Raw genomic sequence first — 17917 nt, forward strand, 5'->3', positions numbered from 1 at the left:
GGGGTTTTTGCTTTCTAGAGTCTTTACACAATGGACCAGAATAAGATTTTAGCTCTCACCAATACACAAAATGGAATACGTCCCTGCAGGTCAAAACCTGCTTGTCTGTGGACACCCCAACAGCTACAATTAAGGGCAAAATGATCATGGTCTTCCCATGACCAAAGCTACTAACTGTCAGCTCTGAGGCTGAGGGGTATGAAGTCACAGGCTCTTCTAAGCCACACCATCAGACCTGCCAACCTCTCACAGAGAAAAATCCTGAGATGCATCTGTAGGTACAAATTATATCACTACAGATCCTGAGTCCTAAGAATCTCCCAGAGGAGATTGCTGGTTACTGTGTGTGCCTTGAAGATCAGCATTCCCTGCACATCCAAAACACCATCAGGATGTCTTTGGCACAAAAATGTTTGCATTTCATCTGACAGCTTGTCAGAAATGTAGCTCTCAGAGTTGTTGAGCCCTACATTTGTGAGGAAGTACTATCACAACAAATGCCTGTGGCCAGCATTTGGCCACATAAAAATCGCAGGCAAGCCCATGAAGCCAGGGCCCCTGCACACTGTGGGACTAGGATCCATCTGTTCAGCTCTGTCATATCCCAGTCTCTCCTCCCTTACATGCATGCACTGCACAGGTCCACAGAAGGAATATTTCTTCCTTTTTCCCTTAAAAATTAAAGGAATATTTCTGTTTATAAAAACAGTATACCTTCATCACATATAATTTAAAACTGGAGAAATTTTTAAAAATTAAATCACTCTTTTTTTTCACTTTCTTTTTCTTTTCTTTTTTTTTATTAAATTCTTTTATTGGTACATTGTAGATATACAACACAATAACATTTCTCATTGGGAATTGTACCTTTACATGATGCACCTTGGTTCTTATTTTTTCCCCATTCCTAGCCCTCCTTTCGCCCCCTCCAACCTTCCTTATTTACAAAGACTTTATTTCCATTTCTCATCATTTTTCCTTTCCCTTCTTTCCTTTCCCCTGCCCCTCCCACTACCCCTACCCCTTTGGACATTTTCTTCCTATTTTGCATTATTGATTATTCATTCTAATCATTGGTACATTTTAGGTCTACAATATAATGACATTCATCATTGGAAATTTGCACCTTTACATAGTCTCTCTTGGTTCTATTTTTCACCCTTGCCCAGCCCTCCCTTCAACCCCTCCATTCCTCCCTGTTTACAAAGATTTTGTTCCTATTTTTCCATTTTCTCATATTAATCCCATTCCCTTCTATCCTTTCCCCTAGCCCTCCCACTTCCTTCCCCTTTGCCCCTTTTCTTCCTATTTCACACTATCTATTATACATTTAGTCCTTATTTACACTTTCAGTTTCTCACACCAGACAAACTATTCGGTATTTACACGTGTGTGTCCTATTTATTTCACTTAAGAGTATCGCCTCAATGTGCATCCACTTAGCTATAAATGTCTCTAATTTCTCATTTCTTATGGCTGAGTAGTACTTCATTTTATTTAAAAACCCACATTTTGTTTATCCAGTCTCCAGTTGATCGGCATTTGGGCTGTTTCCAAGTTTTAGCTATTACAAACTGCGCTGCTATGAACATGGGCGCACATATATCACTGTGGTATGATTCTTTTAATTCTTTGGGGAAGATCCCCAGCAGTGGAATAGCGGGGTCAAATGGGACTTCCAGTCCTAGTTCTTTGAGGTATCTCCATAGTGATTTCCACAGTGGTTGCACCAGTCTACACTCCCACCAGCAGTGGAGCAGGGTTCCTCTTTCCCCACAGCCCCACCAGCATTTGTTATTGGTTGATTTCATGATAACAGCCATTCTTTCTGGAGTGAAGCGCAATCTCAGCGTTGTTTTCATTTGCATCTCTCGAACAACCAGTGATGGTGAACATTTCTTCATGTATTTATTTGTTATTTCTACTTCCTTGTCTGAGAAATATCTGTTCATTTCAGATGCCCATTTTCGGATTGGGTCTTTAAATGTGGGAGGTCTGATCTTTTTAAGTTCTTTATAGATCCAAGATAGTAGACCTTTGTCTGAGGAAGGGCAGGTGAAGATTTTTTCCCACATTGTGGGTTGTCTCTTCACACTGCTGGTGGTTTCTCTTGCTGTGCAGAAGCCTTTTCATATGAAGAGATCCCATTTGTTGATTGTTTGTGCTAGTTTACGGGCAACTGAGGTTTTGTTCATAAAATCTTTTCCTACACTGATGTCTTCGAAGGTTCTACCTAACCTCTGTTCCAACTGGTTCAGAGTTTCTATTTTAATATTTAGATCTTTAATCCATTTTGATTTTAGTTTAGTGCATGGTGAGAGATATAGGTCTAGTTTTAATCTTTGGCAAGTTGAAGCCCAATTTTTCCAGCACCATTTATTAAAGAGGCTATCTTTCCTCCAGTGAGGGTGTTTGGCTCCTTTATCGAAGATGAGATGGCTGAGTGTGTCTGGTGTTGTCTCTGCATCTTCTAATCTGTTCCACTGGTCCTCAGGTGGTCTGTTTCTTTGCCAGTACCATGCTGTTTTTATCACAGTAGCTTTGTAGTAGAGTTGCAGGATGGGGATTGTGATACCCCCTGCCATGTCTCTGTTACCTAGAATTGCTTTTGCTATTCTGGGTCTCTTCTTGTTCCAAATGAATTTTTGGATTGTTTTCTCAAGGTCCATGAAGTATGCTGCTGGGATCTCAATTGGAATTGCATTAAATCTATATAGCAGTTTTGGAAGTATGGCCATTTTCACTATATTAATCCTTCCTACCCAGGAGTAGGGGATGTCTGTCCATTTTCTGATATCATCTTCAATCTCTCCTTTCAGAGTGACATAGTTTTCAGAGAAGAGGTCTTTGAGTTCTTTCATTAGGTTGATTCCTAGGTATTTCAGTTTTTTGGATGCTATTGTGAAAGAAAATATTTGCTCTATTTCTCTCTCAATGAATCTGTCATTTGTGTAGAGAAAAGCTATTGATTTTTGTGTGTTGACCTTGTATCCAGCTACTTTACTGAATTTGGTTATTAAGTCTAGAAGACTTTTGGTGGAGTTCTTGGGGTCTTCTATACAGAGTATCATGCCATCTGCAAATAATGACAATTTGACTTCTTCATTTCCTATCTTTATTCCTTTTATTTCTTTCTCTTGTCTAATTGCCATGGCTAATGTTTCCAGAACTATATTGAACAAGAATGGTGATAGTGGACATCTTTGTCTTGTTCCTGATTTCTAGTGTGAAGGATTTCGGTTTTTGACCATTTAGTATGATATTGGCTGTTGGTTTTTCATAGATGGCTTCTATCAGTTTGAGGTAGAGACCATCTATTCCAATTTTTTGTAGAGTTTTTATCATAAATGCATGTTGGATTTTGTCAAATGCTTTTTCTGTGTCTATGGAGATAATCATATGGTTTTTGTCCTTGGCTTTATTGATATAGTGTATTACATTGATTGATTTGCATATATTGAACCATCCCTGCCTCCCTGGGATGAATCCCACTTGATCAGGGTGTATGATCTTCTTGATGATCTTCTGCATTCTGTTTGCCAGTATCTTATTAAGGATTTTTGCATCTATGTTCATTAGTGAGATTGGCCTATAGTTCTGTGGTTCAGTTGGGTCTTTCTCTGCTTTGGGGATCAAGGTGATGCTTGCTTCCAGGAATGAATTTGGGAATACTGCTTCCCTTTCAATTTCATTAAAGAGTTTAACCAGTAGTGGCAGCAGTTCCTCACTAAATGTCTTGTAGAATTCAGCAGTGAAGTCATCAGGGCCCGGGCTTTTCTTAGTTGATAAGTTTTTAATTACATTTTCAATTTCATTGGTTGATATTGGGTTGTTCAGAATTTTTAGGTCTTCTTCGTTCAACTTTGGTAACTCATATGTGTCTAGGAATCTGTCCATTTCTTCTGTGTTGTCCATCTTATTGGCGTATAGGTTCTGGAAGTAGGTATTGATGATCCTCTGGATTTCTGCTGGGTCTGTTGTCATTTCACCCTTTTCATTCCTAATTGCATGGATTTGGGCCTTTTCTTTCCTTTTTCTGACAAGGTTGGCTAAGGGTTTATCAATTTTGTTGATTCTTTTGAAGAACCAACTCTTGGCTTCATTGATTCTTTTGTATTGTTCACTTAGTCTCCATTGCATTGATTTCTCCTCTGATCTTTATAATTTCCTCCCTTGTATGGGCTTTGGGCTTGTCCTGTTCTTCTTTTTCTAGAAGCTTGAGGTGCAGCATCAGGTTGTTTAATTGGGCTCGTTCTGTTTTCCTATTATGCATTTTCACTGCTATGATTTTCCCTCATTAAGACTGCTTTCATTGTGTTCCATAGATTCCGATATGTTGTATTGTCATTGTCATTTAATTGAAGGAACTGTCTGATTTCTTCTTTACTTTCCTGTGTGACCCATTGTTTATTCAGAAGTGTGTTGTTCAATTTTCACATGTTTATGAAATTGTTGCAGTTTCTTTTGCTATTGATCTCCAATTTCATCGCACTATGGTCTGATAATATATAGGGGATAACTTCAATTCCTTTGCACTTACTTAAACATGTTCTATGTGTGAGTATGTGGTCTATTTTGGAGAATGACCCATGTGCAGCTGAGAAGAATGTGTATTCTGATTTTGTGGGGTGGAAGACTCTGTAAACATCTGTTAAGTTCATTTGTTCACAAGTTCGATTGAGTTCTATTATTTCACTACTTATTTTTTGTCTAGTTGATCTATCTATTTGTGATAGTGGGGTGTGGAGGTCCCCCATTACAATAGTATTAGTGCATATATGACTTTTCATGTCCATTAGTATTTGTTTTATATAGTTGGGTGCACTAGTGTTTGGTGCATAGATATTTATGATTGTCATCTCTTCCTCTTGGATTCTTCCCTTTACAAGGATGTAGTGTCCTTCTTTGTCTCTCTTAATTAGTGTTGGTTTGAAATCTACTTGATCTGCAAAGAGGATAGTTACTCCTGCTTTTTTTCAGGTTCCTGTCGCATGGAGTATTGTTTTCCACCCTTTAACTTTCAGTCTATGAGTTTCCTTTTGAATTAAGTGTGTTTTTTGTATGCAGCATATTGTTGGATTTTGCTTCTTGACCTATTCTTCCAGTCTATTTCTTTTGATTGGTGAATTGAGACCATTAACATTGATTGTTATAACTGAAATGTATTGACTTATCATTGCCATGGCTTTTTCTTTTGGGGGGGTTCTCTCCCTTTACATTTAATTTCTTGTCATGCCAGATGGGTTCATTCTGCTTTGCTTCCTAGGGTTGTGATCCTCAATATCTGTTCCTAGGATATTGTGTAAAATTCTTTGTAGTGCTGGTTTGGTATTCACGAAGTTCCTAAGGTGCTCTTTGTCATGAAAGTATCTTATTTCTCCATCCATTTTGAAAGATAGTTTTGCAGGGTACATCAATCTGGGTTGGAGGCTGTTTTCTTTTAGGGCTTGGAATATGTCACTCCAAGCTCTTCTTGCCTTGATGGTTTGTGTTGAAAAGTCTGCTATGATTCTGATGGGCTTTCCTTTATATGTGATTTGTTTCTTTTCTCTAACTGCTTGCGGAACTTTGTTCTTCTGCTGAGTTTCTGGAATCTTAACAATTATACATCTATGTGTAGATTTTTTTTGATCAAGGCTATTTGGAGTCCTATATGCCTCACTTATCTGTATGTCAAGCTCTTTTCCCCTGCTTGGGAAGTTTTCTGCCATTATTTCTGTGAAGAGATTTTTTTTATGTCATCTGCACTCTCTCCTGTTTCTTCATCGAGCCCAATCAGTCTTATGTTATTCTTTTTTGCATCATCTAGCAGCTGCTGGATTGATTTTTCATGTTCCCTTATAATTTTGAAGCAATTTTTCTTTTCCTGGTCATTAATTGCAATCTTATCTTCTATATCTGAAATTCTGTCCTCACATTGGCTCATTCTGCTGTGTAGACTTTCAATGGAGTTTTTCATGTCCTGGAAATCTATTTGCATCTGTTTTATGGATTCCATTTGTTTCCTATGTTGGGATTCCATCATCTTCCTGAGCTCCTCTCTAGATTTATTAATCATGTCTTGCACTAGGGGCACAATTTCTCCTGTTATCTGAGAAATTATTTCTGATTTCTTTTTTTCCAGATCTCCTTTTGTTGCCAGTTCAGGGAGTCCAGGTGGTTGAGTATCAGAGTGTTCCATCTCATTTCCCTTTGGGGTTGCTCTAGGTGATCTGGAAGTCTGGTTTTGAGACTTATTTACGTGTTTTCTCATTTCAACTGGGGTGGGGGCTGTTGGCACCTGCACGGATTACCTCCTCTGAGCTGGGAGAGGTGGGACAGGGGCCAGGAGCAGCGGTAGGGATGGTGGTCCAAAAGCCCTTTCCTCTGGGCTGGGAGCCCCGGGAGGGATGGTGGCTGGGAAGCCCCTTCCTCTGGTCCAGGAGCAGTGGAATGGCGGCTCAGCAGCCCCTACCTCTGGGCCAGGAGCGGTGGGAGGGATGGTGGCCTGGAAGCCCCTTCCTCTGGGCCAGGAGCAGCGGTAGGGATGGTGGTCCAAAAGCCCCTTCCTCTGGGCTGGGAGCAGCGGGAGGGATGGTGGCCGGTAAGCCCCTTCCTCTGGACCAGGAGCAGTGGGACGGCAGCTCAAAAGCCTCTACCTCTGGGCCGGGAGCAGGGGGACTCAGTACCGTGGTCTGGTGGTCTATTGTCCTCTGCGTCTTTGTAGTGTGGAACCAGGTAGCTGTACAGCGGAGCAGGGGTGGGGGTCCAGTGGATTGTTCCTGGGGCGAGGTCTGATTCTGCGTGTTCTGCATGACTTGGTACTTCCGTAGGGTGTGTGCAGACCTGCCTGTCTGCAGTAGGCTGATTCGGCAACTTCCGCGTGACTTGGGACCTCGGTAGGGCATGCGCAGACCTGCCCGTCTGCAGCCTAAATCACTCTTAAGTCTGCCATTACACTGGAGCCAGTTCTTTCAACAGTCTTTCTTTTTTCCTAGATAGATATGCTTTTATTTTAGCACAAAAATGAAATAACAATAAAGATGTTGTCTTGTAACTATCATATTTATCTTAAAGTATTAATATTATCATTAAATTATTTTATTATACTACTGAGTTCATTTCCCATGTATATTTTTGTCTCCTTACCATCTCCATGTCTGACCACCCCTACTACTATGTCCTATCATAACATTCCATACATACTTAAAACCAAGCAAAGGGTGGAGTTCCATCTTTAAAAACTAAACAGGCATTTTGGACAACACATTCTTGGCAATGGAACCTGAACAACATTTATCAAACACAGTAGGTAAAGTTCTCACTTTGCACTATAAAAAGGATAGCCAGATATCAACTGTCTCAGAAATGAAATAAGATGGAAAATATTAACAAACTGTTTCAACTGTTTTCTTAAAGAGGCTTCCTCCACTGCAAGCAATCTTGAATAGCCTCCTGGTTAGTAATCTGGAAGCAATTCTTCACATAATTGATAAACTTGGCTTCCCCCTTGGGAAGAAAAACACCTTTTTCTATACTTGCTTGCATTTTTGCTCTAATGTCTTCTATGGAACTAGGTCCTTTGGGTGTTTTCAGGGTCTTTTCCTGTTTTTTGAAGGATTCTTTGCCTTTTGATCTTGGGGTTGATGGTTTTGAGTCTTTTCCATTCTGGTTTGATGTTTGTGCATTTTTGGCTGGAGGATCTCATATGGATTTCTTCACTGAAGCTTTCTCCTCAGTTTTCTTATCATCAAAATCATCCTCATGTTTATCATCATCGTTGTCATCACTGTCATCATCATCTTCATCAGCAACTAGTTTTACTTTTTTCTGTGCAACCTTGCTACTACTTACAGGGGCAGATTGCTTTCCAGATATACTTAATAGTTTTACACCCTCTTCCTCCTCCTCATCTGACTCTGCATCTTCCTCCACAGCTACTAAATGTCATCCACTAATATGCACAGGCCCTGAACCACACTTCAACCTTAAAACAACAGGTGGTGTAATTTCTAAGCCCCCAAGGGAAACCATTGGCTGCGGACATTTTCAAAGTTTCCAGTGTTTGTTACTTTACTTTGACTGCCTTCATAATTCATAGCCTCCACTTTGACAATGTGCAATTGGTCCTTTGCACTAGTCCCTAAACTGACGTTCTTAATGACAACTGGTGCTCATTTTCATCATTATCTACCTTAAAGTGATAATCTTTGTCAGCCTTTAGTTCACAATTGAAAAGGAAGTTCTGGGGCCTCAGGGGGCTCATGTCCATATCCATCGAATCTTTCATGGAGTGGTAGCATGCACTTAGGTGGGAGAAAATGCAGATGGAAATGAATGGCTACTACTCCAGAGAAGAGATGCACAGGTCAAAATCATGCCAGGCTAAATATTCTTATATATCATTCCTTAAATAGCAGTTATATAGTGCATCGATACAGTGTGATATATTTAACTGGACCTTTATTGTAAATTTAGATTGTTTCCATTTTGTACATCACAGACAATTCTTCAATTAGCATCTTAACATATATTCACAGTTAATTTCTTAGAAATTTCTAGAAGCTAAGAGAAAGTATTTACAAATGGATAAGATAATATGTATTGACACAGAACTTTGACCAGCAATCTGCAGCATGCAGCTGAGGAAATCAGCTCATTACCTGTAGTCTCCAGCCCAAGACCCAGCATGCTGGACAAGACAGGCTTGTCTGAAGTAAGACCACTACTGCTAGCAAACAACCCTGGAAAGCCAAACTATACCCTTGTAATAATTAGCCAGGATTCGGTTAGCAACTGACAGCTTCCCTAATTTTGGTCCCTGTTGAAATTTCAGACCAACCAAAGAAAGCTAAATGTGCAGACCTAACAAGTCTCATAAGACACCAGGATTTACTTGGCTGTCCAGCCCCACCAGGCCAACAGCCTCCATCTGAGGTACATAGAGACTCCCTTCCCCCTCTACCTGGCTCTAAGTTTCTCCCAAAACCAAATGCTGGCCTCTGATTCCCTGCTATAACAAGCTCTGAATATGGTCTTTGCTTGTTCACACTGTAAAATAAAGTGAAACCAAATAAACAAACAAATATGGTTTTAAAGGCTTTTGTTAAGATTGTGGTTTTGCCTAACCTTAAATTTCAGGATATTCCTGAGGCCTGAAGATAATCTTGGAGCCTGTTGTGGGGATGACTCAGGTTGGAAATAACAGCACAACAAGGAGAACTGCAGTCAGGAACCCTTTCCAATCTGTCCAGGGTCAAGCCTTGTTGTTCTGCCATCAAGCAGCAACAATAACCAAAAAAAAAAAAAAATCCCCTCGCTTCCCAATGTCATCAATAGTGTCACTGCTGTTTACATATGCACTCCAGAATTGAGATTTTAGATTACAATAACAAGCTTTTCTTTAAGAACAGAAGAACAGAAGAACAAGAAGTTGTTACTAATCTCACAGATCTCAGTTACAGCTGAGGTCTGCCTGATTTGCCACCATTGGCATTGATGGCCTCTGAGCTGAGAGCAAAAGACTTATCTAGTCCTCCTTTCTTCCAGAAACTAAAAACCGCTGGCCTTTCCCGAAGGAGCCCCCAAACCCACTCCAGCCCCTTTCCCTCCTGTATATTCAGTCCCCCTCCAACTATGCCCGTTCCGTCTCACAGATCAACCACAGTCCCACACCACCTTCCACACCACTGGGATTTCCACCTTAATACTGCTCAGATAGAATGTGGTTGGCTAGAAAATGTAAGAAGAACAGAAAGTTGAGGAGACAGACAGATCAAATAAACCTTACAGATGGACTGTGGGGAAAATAAGACTGAAAGACTGAAACTGGTTGAGTAGCACGACTTCACATATTTTCCTAATTAAGTCCTTCTAGGAAAGCTATTACATATTATCACTCATGCTTCACTGGTGAATCTGTGATTCAGATGGGTTTTGTGCAAGCTCACCCAGCTGATACTGCAGAACCAAACTTTGGTCCTGGGCTATCTGGCTCCAAAGCCAGTACTCTGTCTACACAACATGCTTCTCAAGTCATTACTCAAGTCCTCTGGATTATTTATGTTCAATACAGCACCTAGTAGCAATACAGGGTTATGTAAATGAATTAAAATTTAATAGAACTAAAAATACAGTTTCCTAGCTGCACAGTTCCCATTGCAAGCATCTGATGACTGAGCATGACTTAATGGCTCCCACATAGGACTGCAGATGGGGAATATTTTCATCACTGCAGAAAGTGCTGTGGGTCTGTAAGTAAGGGTCTTCATACTGAACAGATGATGAACAGATGTAAGGTGGATACCTTACACAGTATCAGGAAGATTTTCATCTCAAGAAAAAGTTTACCTCTGTTTTCATGCACTGCCGATATCTTTAAAAATTTTGCCTGCATTAGAGGAAATCACCCAGAGCTGCCAATATGGAGCCAGAAGAACCCCCAACTGTCTCTGAGAACATAGAATGGTCAGCAGCTAAGGAACAATCTTAGCTCTAAAACATGCTGCAACCCAAATTGAAGGAACAGAATTGAAGGAAGAATGCTGCAGCCCAAATTGAAGAAATGAACCATCCCATGCACTCAAAATTTCTAGCCAGTGCCCTACCATACAACCAAGCTCAACACAGACCTCTGCAGAAATGAGGTCCTCAAAAGTCACAGAAATTAAGACATTTAAAGCCCAGGGACACTCTATTTATAAAAACTCTACTCTTGTAATATCATTTTTGAATGATGAAACTGAAGCCTCTCTGTAACCACAAGTAACCTAAAAGTAGATGCTCCTAGCCTTCACAGGGAAAATGGAGTTTAAGTGTGATAAGCAGGGATCGTGGGACAAGGCTGCTCAGGATCAGCCTCAGACCTGGTCCTTTCTGTGCTGATCAGACTAACTTGGGAGAGTAAGTAAAATCCTAAGCCTTGCTGCAGACGAGCAATGACAACAATATGTACAACACAGGGTTCTATGCAGAGTGAGTGACTTAACTATGAAGATAACTGCATAGTCTATCATTCAAACTGAGGATGCTTTAGAGAGAAATTCAGTGCTGCTAATAATTATATTAACAAAACAAGTGTACGTGGGGACTCTTCTAGGTAAACCATGATGTACAGTCATCCCAGTTAATATATACAAAGTACTTAGAACAATACCTGGCATAAATTAAGAGCTATAGAAATGATTGTTACTATGTTTACAACTTGGCACAATCAGGGAATTCTGCATTTTGTAATGGAATTCAGCAGGAAAAGCCAGATTCACTGAGCAGAAACCTGCTTCATGATTACTTTTACCAGGATGCATCTTCACATCTCACATATTTTCTTGTCACTATTGTAAAATATACTTATTTCCCTGCAAATACATTCTTGCTTTCTAGGGAAGCTAAAAATTCATTATATTGCTTTAATTTTTCTGGTATGGTCAACCAATAGAGGTATAGTATCTCCAATCTGAAAATCCAAAATGGTCCCAAACTGTAAACTTCCTGAGCAGCAACATGCCACCCAAAAGGAAAACTCCACACCTGATCGCATGTGATAGATCACAGTCAAAATGCAGGTACACTAAAAATACTGCTGAAAATTGTCTTCCAAATATTTATCTGAAGTGTATGTGGAACATAAATGAGTCTAAACATGAACGTGAATTTCACCTGTAGACTCTGGTCTCATCCTCAACATATCTCATTGTGTATATGAAAATATTCCAAAACCTAAAAAAATCCAAAATCTGAAACACTCATGGATTGGGATCTTCCAGCATTTAGGATAAGGATACTCTACCTGTAAGTGTGTTGCTCATCATCCAGCTCAGTACCAGCACATTCAGCACACATAGACACAAAGCTGAACAGTAAATGATTGATCAGAACAGACCACAGGGGCAAAGGACAAAGAGAGGCTCAACTTGCCACCCAAAGAAGAAGAAAGAGATGTACCTCCATGAAGTCCTCTGGCTTCACTGGTTCCATGTTGATCTGCTGAGCCCTTTAGCTGAGTGGAGGTCACCACCTTGGAAGTGTTGATTGATTCCAACAGGGAGACAAACTCCAGGAAGTTGGACTCATTAGGAATCTGCCCCTCCTTCGCCTCCAGGTCAGATTTGGAAGTAGGTATAGTTTTCTCCTTGTCACTAACCACATCCATAGAACTTCTGCTCAAGAAGACATGGGTCCCGCTGTCCACACTGAGCACACGGGCATGTCTCTTCTCGTGGCTGCCCTTATCAGAAGCTGGGTCCAGGCTAGCCTGGCTGTCCCCCTCACCCTCAGCCTCGGAGGCCAATGGGGGTGTGGAAGCCTGGGCTGGTTCCCTGGCATGCCTTGGGCCAGGACTGCAGGCCTCTGTGGCTCTTCCTGCCTCCTCAGAAGAGCACTGATCAGAGGCCTCCACCCTCAGTCTATCTGGACTTCTCTGACTTCCGTGGCCCTCAGGCCCAGTGACACCTCCTCCTCCATCCTCAGACAGTTCAAGGGTGATCACAGGAATTTGGATATGCTCTGCCTTTGGAGGACTGGCCCCCCTTGGGGAAGCTGGCTCCATATGAGACCTTGGGCCAACCTGCTCTGTGCCTGTCACCTTCAGGTGGAGGCAGCTCCCCTCCTCTGTCATGGAGTTACTGCTCATTGTGATGACGATTTTAATGGGCTCATGCAGACTTAACGGGTCCCCAGGCTGAGAGGTATCAATGAGAGTCACAGTCACCTCACTATCTGAGGAGTTTATGCCCTGGCTAAAGGGCAAGTCCACCTGGCTGGAAGTGCCCGCCAGCCTCTCTGCTGGTTTGGCCATGACAGTATGACACTGGGGGCAACTGTTGCTCAGGCTGTCCTGTGGTGACCTGCTTTGCAACTGCTCCCTTATGGAGCCTTGGGGACAGGTGACTGGCTCTGGAATCAGTACTGAATTCTCACTACCCCAGGGCTGGAAAGAAACATCTGTTTCTAGTAGATCATATTGGGATAAAGACAGGCGTGGCAACTTCTTCAAATCTTCCCTGTCTACTAAGCCACCCTCAGACCTGTGGCAAGGCGGGCACTGCCCCTGGCCTTCTCGTCCCCTCCTTTGCTCGTTGATGAGAGCTTCTGGGACAGCCGGATTGGTAAGTCCTGCTGACCTGGGCATGGGTTCTGGCAAGCACACCTGAGAAGCAGGTAAGCTTTCCGTCTTGATGCCAGGTGAGGTAGACGACATTGGTGCTCCAGGGTGGTCCTTGGACAGAATGACTCCTGAGGCGAACCACAAAGAGAAACCTCATCACTACCTGAAGTGGATGAACAAACTCCCAGAGCAAGTACCGAAAGTGATGAACAAATAGCAAAAACTCAAAGTCTTGGGAACAAATGAGCTTGGATGCTTATTTTTAAGAATATCACTTCCCCTGTGAAATGGTACTAAAATGTCTATATTTGTGTTGTTGTTTTCCAGCACTTGTGCTGGGGATTGAACCCAGGGCCTTCTCACTGAGGTTACAACTCTAGCCATTTTTATTTATATATTTTTAAAATTTTGAAACAAATTATCTGCTGGAAGATAAAATATGTAAAACTCTTGAAGGCACAGGTATAAGCAAAGGGTTTCTGAACAGAACCCCAATGGTACAAGAAATACTACCAAAAATCAACAAATGGCATTATATTAAATTTAAAAGCTTCTGTACAGCAAAGGAAACAACCTTCTTCACAACAAGTGAAGAGACAATCTACAGAATGGGAAAAAATTTTTGTCAGCTACTCTTCAGATAGAGGACTAATGTGTTAGTTACTTTTATCTCGTTGCAGAGACAAATTACCCGACACCAAAAGTTGGAAGGGAAGGGGTTTATTTGGCTTACAGTTTGTAGAGGTTTCACTCCATAATCAGCTGGCTCCAAGGCAGGGATGGCAAATAGGCATTGCAGAGGAGAAACAACATGGCACGCACAAGGCGGCAGCAGCAACAAGAGAGAGAGTTACCGGTGTCTCCCTGCCCCTTTTATCTTATTCAAACTACTGGGATCAGGGTGGTGCCAAACTAATCCCTTACATGTAGTGGTTTAGTAATCACTTAACCCCAGCATCACACATTCCAGGTTAAACTACTTCTGAAAAAGAAAGCCCCACCTCATCCACGTGAGGCTTTGCGGGGGGGGGGGGGGGGGGCACCTAAACACAAAGCATAACAACTAATATCTAGAATATATAAAGAACTTAAAAAAATTAGATCCTCCCCTCAAATAAAAGACCCAATCAAAATATGGGCAACTTAAATGAATTGACACTTCAGAGAAGTATAAATGGTCAATAAATACATGAAAAAATATTCAACATCACTGGCCATTAGAGAGATGCAAACAACAATGAGATCCCATCTTACTCCAGAAAGAATGGCTATCATTAAGCAATCAGATAATAACAAATGCTGCTGCAGAAGGAAAAAGGAACAGTTCCACATTGTTGGTTGGAATGTAAACTGGTGCAACCACTGTGGAAATCAGTATGGAGGTTTCTCAAAAAACTAAAACTAGAAATTCTGTTTCACCTAGCTATTCTCTTCTAGGCATCTTCCTCAAAGAGTTAAAGACATCATATTATGGGGATACATACATACTCACGTGTATAGCACCACAATTCATAATAGGTAAATTTAGGAAGCAGCCTATATGTCCATCGACAGACAAATGGATAAAGAAAATGTGGTATTTATACACAGTAGAGTACTACTCTCATAAAGGTAAACCTGAGTCATTTGTAGGAAAATGGATGCATCTTGAACCATAAGATGAAATAAAATAAATCAGACACACAAACTTAAATACTGCATGGTTTCTCTTACATAAGAAACCCAAAGTATAAATAAAAGATAGATAATAGGAAGTAGGGAGATAGATTTTTTTCAAAGAGGCAGAGTCATGTGATTTAACAATATATCTGGGTCTTACAGTCACAAATCCTTGGCTCTGCTATGTACTAACTTGCTGCCTTGGGCAAGTTACTTGGTCTTTCTAAACCAAAATAATAATCTCTGGCTTTTTTTTCTCCAAAGACTGTTTTAGCTATTCTGGTCTATTACATTTCCATGTGATCTGTTAATTTCTGCAGAAAGACAACTGGGACTTTGCTAAAGATTGTGATGAGTTTGTAGATAAATTCAGGGAGTATTTTTATCTGAACAATATAAATTCTTCCAATCCATGATTGTGGAATGCTTCTCTTCCTTAATTTCTTTTAACAATGTTTCGTCATTTTTCGTTTACAAGTCTTGCATTTCTTTTGTCAAATTTACTCCCAAGTATTTTACTCTTTTAGATGCTGTAACTAAAACTGGGTTCTTAATTTCATTTCATTGTTCATTGCTAGTGTAGAAATATAATTGATTTTTGCACATTGATTTCATATTCTCAAATATACTGAACTTACTTATTAGTTCTAATAGCTTTTTAATGGATTCTTTAGGATTTTCCATGATGTTCTCAGTGAATAGAGATACTTTTTCTTTTCCAGTCTTGTTGCCTTTTATTTCTTTTTTTTCATTAATTGCTCTGGTTTGAGTTTCTTGTACAATGTTAAATAAGAATAATGAGAGTGGCTATCACTGCCTTGTTTCTGGTTTTATGGAGAAAGCATTTGAATATTAGCTTTGAGTGTTTCATAGGTGGCTTTTATTGGGTTTGGGATATTCTCTTATAATCCCAATTTGTTTAGTGTTTTTAGCACGAAAGGCTGTTGGATTTCACACATCTTTCTCAAGAAACTATTAAAAGAAATGAATTCATTGTTCCTTTAACAATAGAAAGACTAAGATTGAAATAAGGCGGGGGGACACATTGCTTGGGTGCAGTGTTACTAAAAGCAAACAAACAAAAACCATAGGTTTAGTAGTCAAGAATACTTTAAACGACACCTGTACATTTAACTAGCTGTGCTTCAGAATGAAATGGTATATGCAAAATCTCTATTCAATTCCTAGGACAAATAAAAAAAGAAGGAAATAATTGGAATGGTAAGGGTAAGGAGCTAGAACGGATATTCACAGGACACAGGAGGGGGTTCTAACAGGACAACTAATCTAGAAGAAATGGTTTAATATGAGGGAAAAGCTGTGCTTCCCTGTGTGCCTGTAAAAATAAACACAAAGTACATAACATTGTTAAAAAGCATATATGTGGCTAGAATAGTGGAACCTTAACTAATGTTCATTTTATATCAGTACTAGGAATATACACAAAAGAATCTGGATAATCTTTTATTTTTATAATGGAATGTAGCTGAATAAAGCAAAAAGAAATTTCATTTTAGGGGTTTAGGGCCATGATGCTAATTTTAGCTGTTTTCCAGAAAATAAAATTTTAAATTTTTTTCAAATTTTGGATGGTGCATAAAGTTTGTTTTTGTAGAAGTACTGGGGGAAAAATAGAATTGCAGAGCCAAGTGCAGTGGCACACACCTATAATCCCAGAACCCTGGGAAGCTAAGAGGGGAAGATTCAAGTTCAAGTTAGGAGTAACTTAGTGACCTTTATCAAAATAAAAAATCAAGGGCCAGGGGATTTAGCTCAGTGGTTCCATCACCTGCCTTGCAAGCCCAAGGTCCTGAGTTCAATCCCTGGTACCAAAAAGTAAAATAAAATAAAATAAAAAACTCAAAAAAGCACTGGGGATGTAGCTCAATGTGAAGGTCCTGGCTTCACCCTCAGTACCACAAAACAAAAAATTCAGAGAAAGGAAAGATTTCATTCAGCTTTCCAAAAGCTTTATTAGGACTGGTGTCTAGATGCCCCCCAAAGCCTCATGCAGTCAAAGGTAGGGATTTTTGGAGGAGGCTGGATCTAGGTGTGTGATGCTGGGATTAAGGGGAGGTGATTGGTTTAGCATAGTTCTGGGTGTAGATAATGGAAGCCCCACCCTGGGTATGGGTGGCACCACCCAAAAGGTGGGATAAAAAGGGAGAGGTAGGCTTGCTGCTGCTGATTCCTGCTTTGCCCTCTCCTACCTGCTTGCCATGGACTGTTTCTCCTCTGCAATACCCCTCAGCCATGCCACCCTGCCTTGGAGCCAGCTGACCATGAACTGAAACCTCTACAAACTGTGAGCTGAAATAAATCTTTCCTCCTTTACCTTTGGTGTCAGTATTTTGTCTCAGCAATGAGAAAAGTAACCAAGACAGGCCTTTTCTAAGTCTTTTGAAGGTCATCAAAAGACAGTAACATAAAATCTTAGTAGTAAACAAAACCAAAAAAAATTTAAGCTAAAATTAAATTCCCCAAAATGAAATGTGTAACTTGAAAGAAATGTGTTTATGCAGAATGCTACATAATTTCACCTGTCATTTTTCAATGTATCTACTGTAATAAAGTGTGTATGCCAATAATAAACTTATTCCGTATCTGCTATTATGAGCTGTATGAAAATGAGGCAGAAACAACAGAAATTACAATAAAATATCACCATTTGAATGTAGACAATTCCAATGAGAAATACTACAAATTAATACTTAAAGAAATAAAGTTAAAATATAACTATGCCTCCTTAAGTGTGGTTCTAATGTTCAGTTAATGCACTGGCATTCTGTCTCGTCAAATATTTCTCACCTCACTGAGGATAATGCTGCGATAGAATATTAAATGATGACAGCACTCTACCTTTGAGATCTTCCACTGTTTCCTGCACGGGCAACTCCTAAAGAAATAAGAAAACAAAAGCCAATATACGACTCAACTCAGTGCACATGTCCACCCCATCAGCAGCCACTGCTTTTCTAAATATGGAAGAAACACTTCCGTGTCCACCCACTCCTTAAGCTACAACAAAATGGGAAGGCAAGATGCATACAAAAATGTACTAAGTACAGACATCTTGCCAAGACAACTGTACTGTGACAAAGGGAGTTTTGCTAATTAAAAAGGAAAAGAAGAAGGAATAAGGCACAATTTATATTATGATGAACATAGCCAATA

At 40.3% G+C, this 17917-nt stretch overlaps 1 protein-coding gene and 1 pseudogene across 2 annotated transcripts in view; both read right to left on the reverse strand.

Annotated features, from left to right (window-relative positions):
* The window catches only part of Pcnx2 (pecanex 2), a 226460-nt gene that overhangs the window by 191972 nt on the left and 16571 nt on the right, over positions 1-17917 (reverse strand). For both annotated transcript variants that reach the window (XM_087181900.1, XM_087181901.1), the window contains exons 4-5: positions 17603-17639; positions 11923-13212 (exon numbers count right to left, since the gene is read on the reverse strand). In XM_087181900.1, the coding sequence (XP_087038026.1) occupies positions 11923-13212; positions 17603-17639 (1327 nt within the window). The remainder of the gene's footprint in view (positions 1-11922; positions 13213-17602; positions 17640-17917) is intronic.
* LOC106010195 (nucleophosmin pseudogene) lies at positions 7393-8269 on the reverse strand (annotated as a pseudogene).

This window comes from Heterocephalus glaber, unplaced genomic scaffold, assembly GCF_053883595.1.
Source record: "Heterocephalus glaber isolate CG9 unplaced genomic scaffold, H.glaber_assembly_v1.0 deba00001472, whole genome shotgun sequence".
Classification (NCBI taxonomy): domain Eukaryota; kingdom Metazoa; phylum Chordata; class Mammalia; order Rodentia; family Bathyergidae; genus Heterocephalus; species Heterocephalus glaber.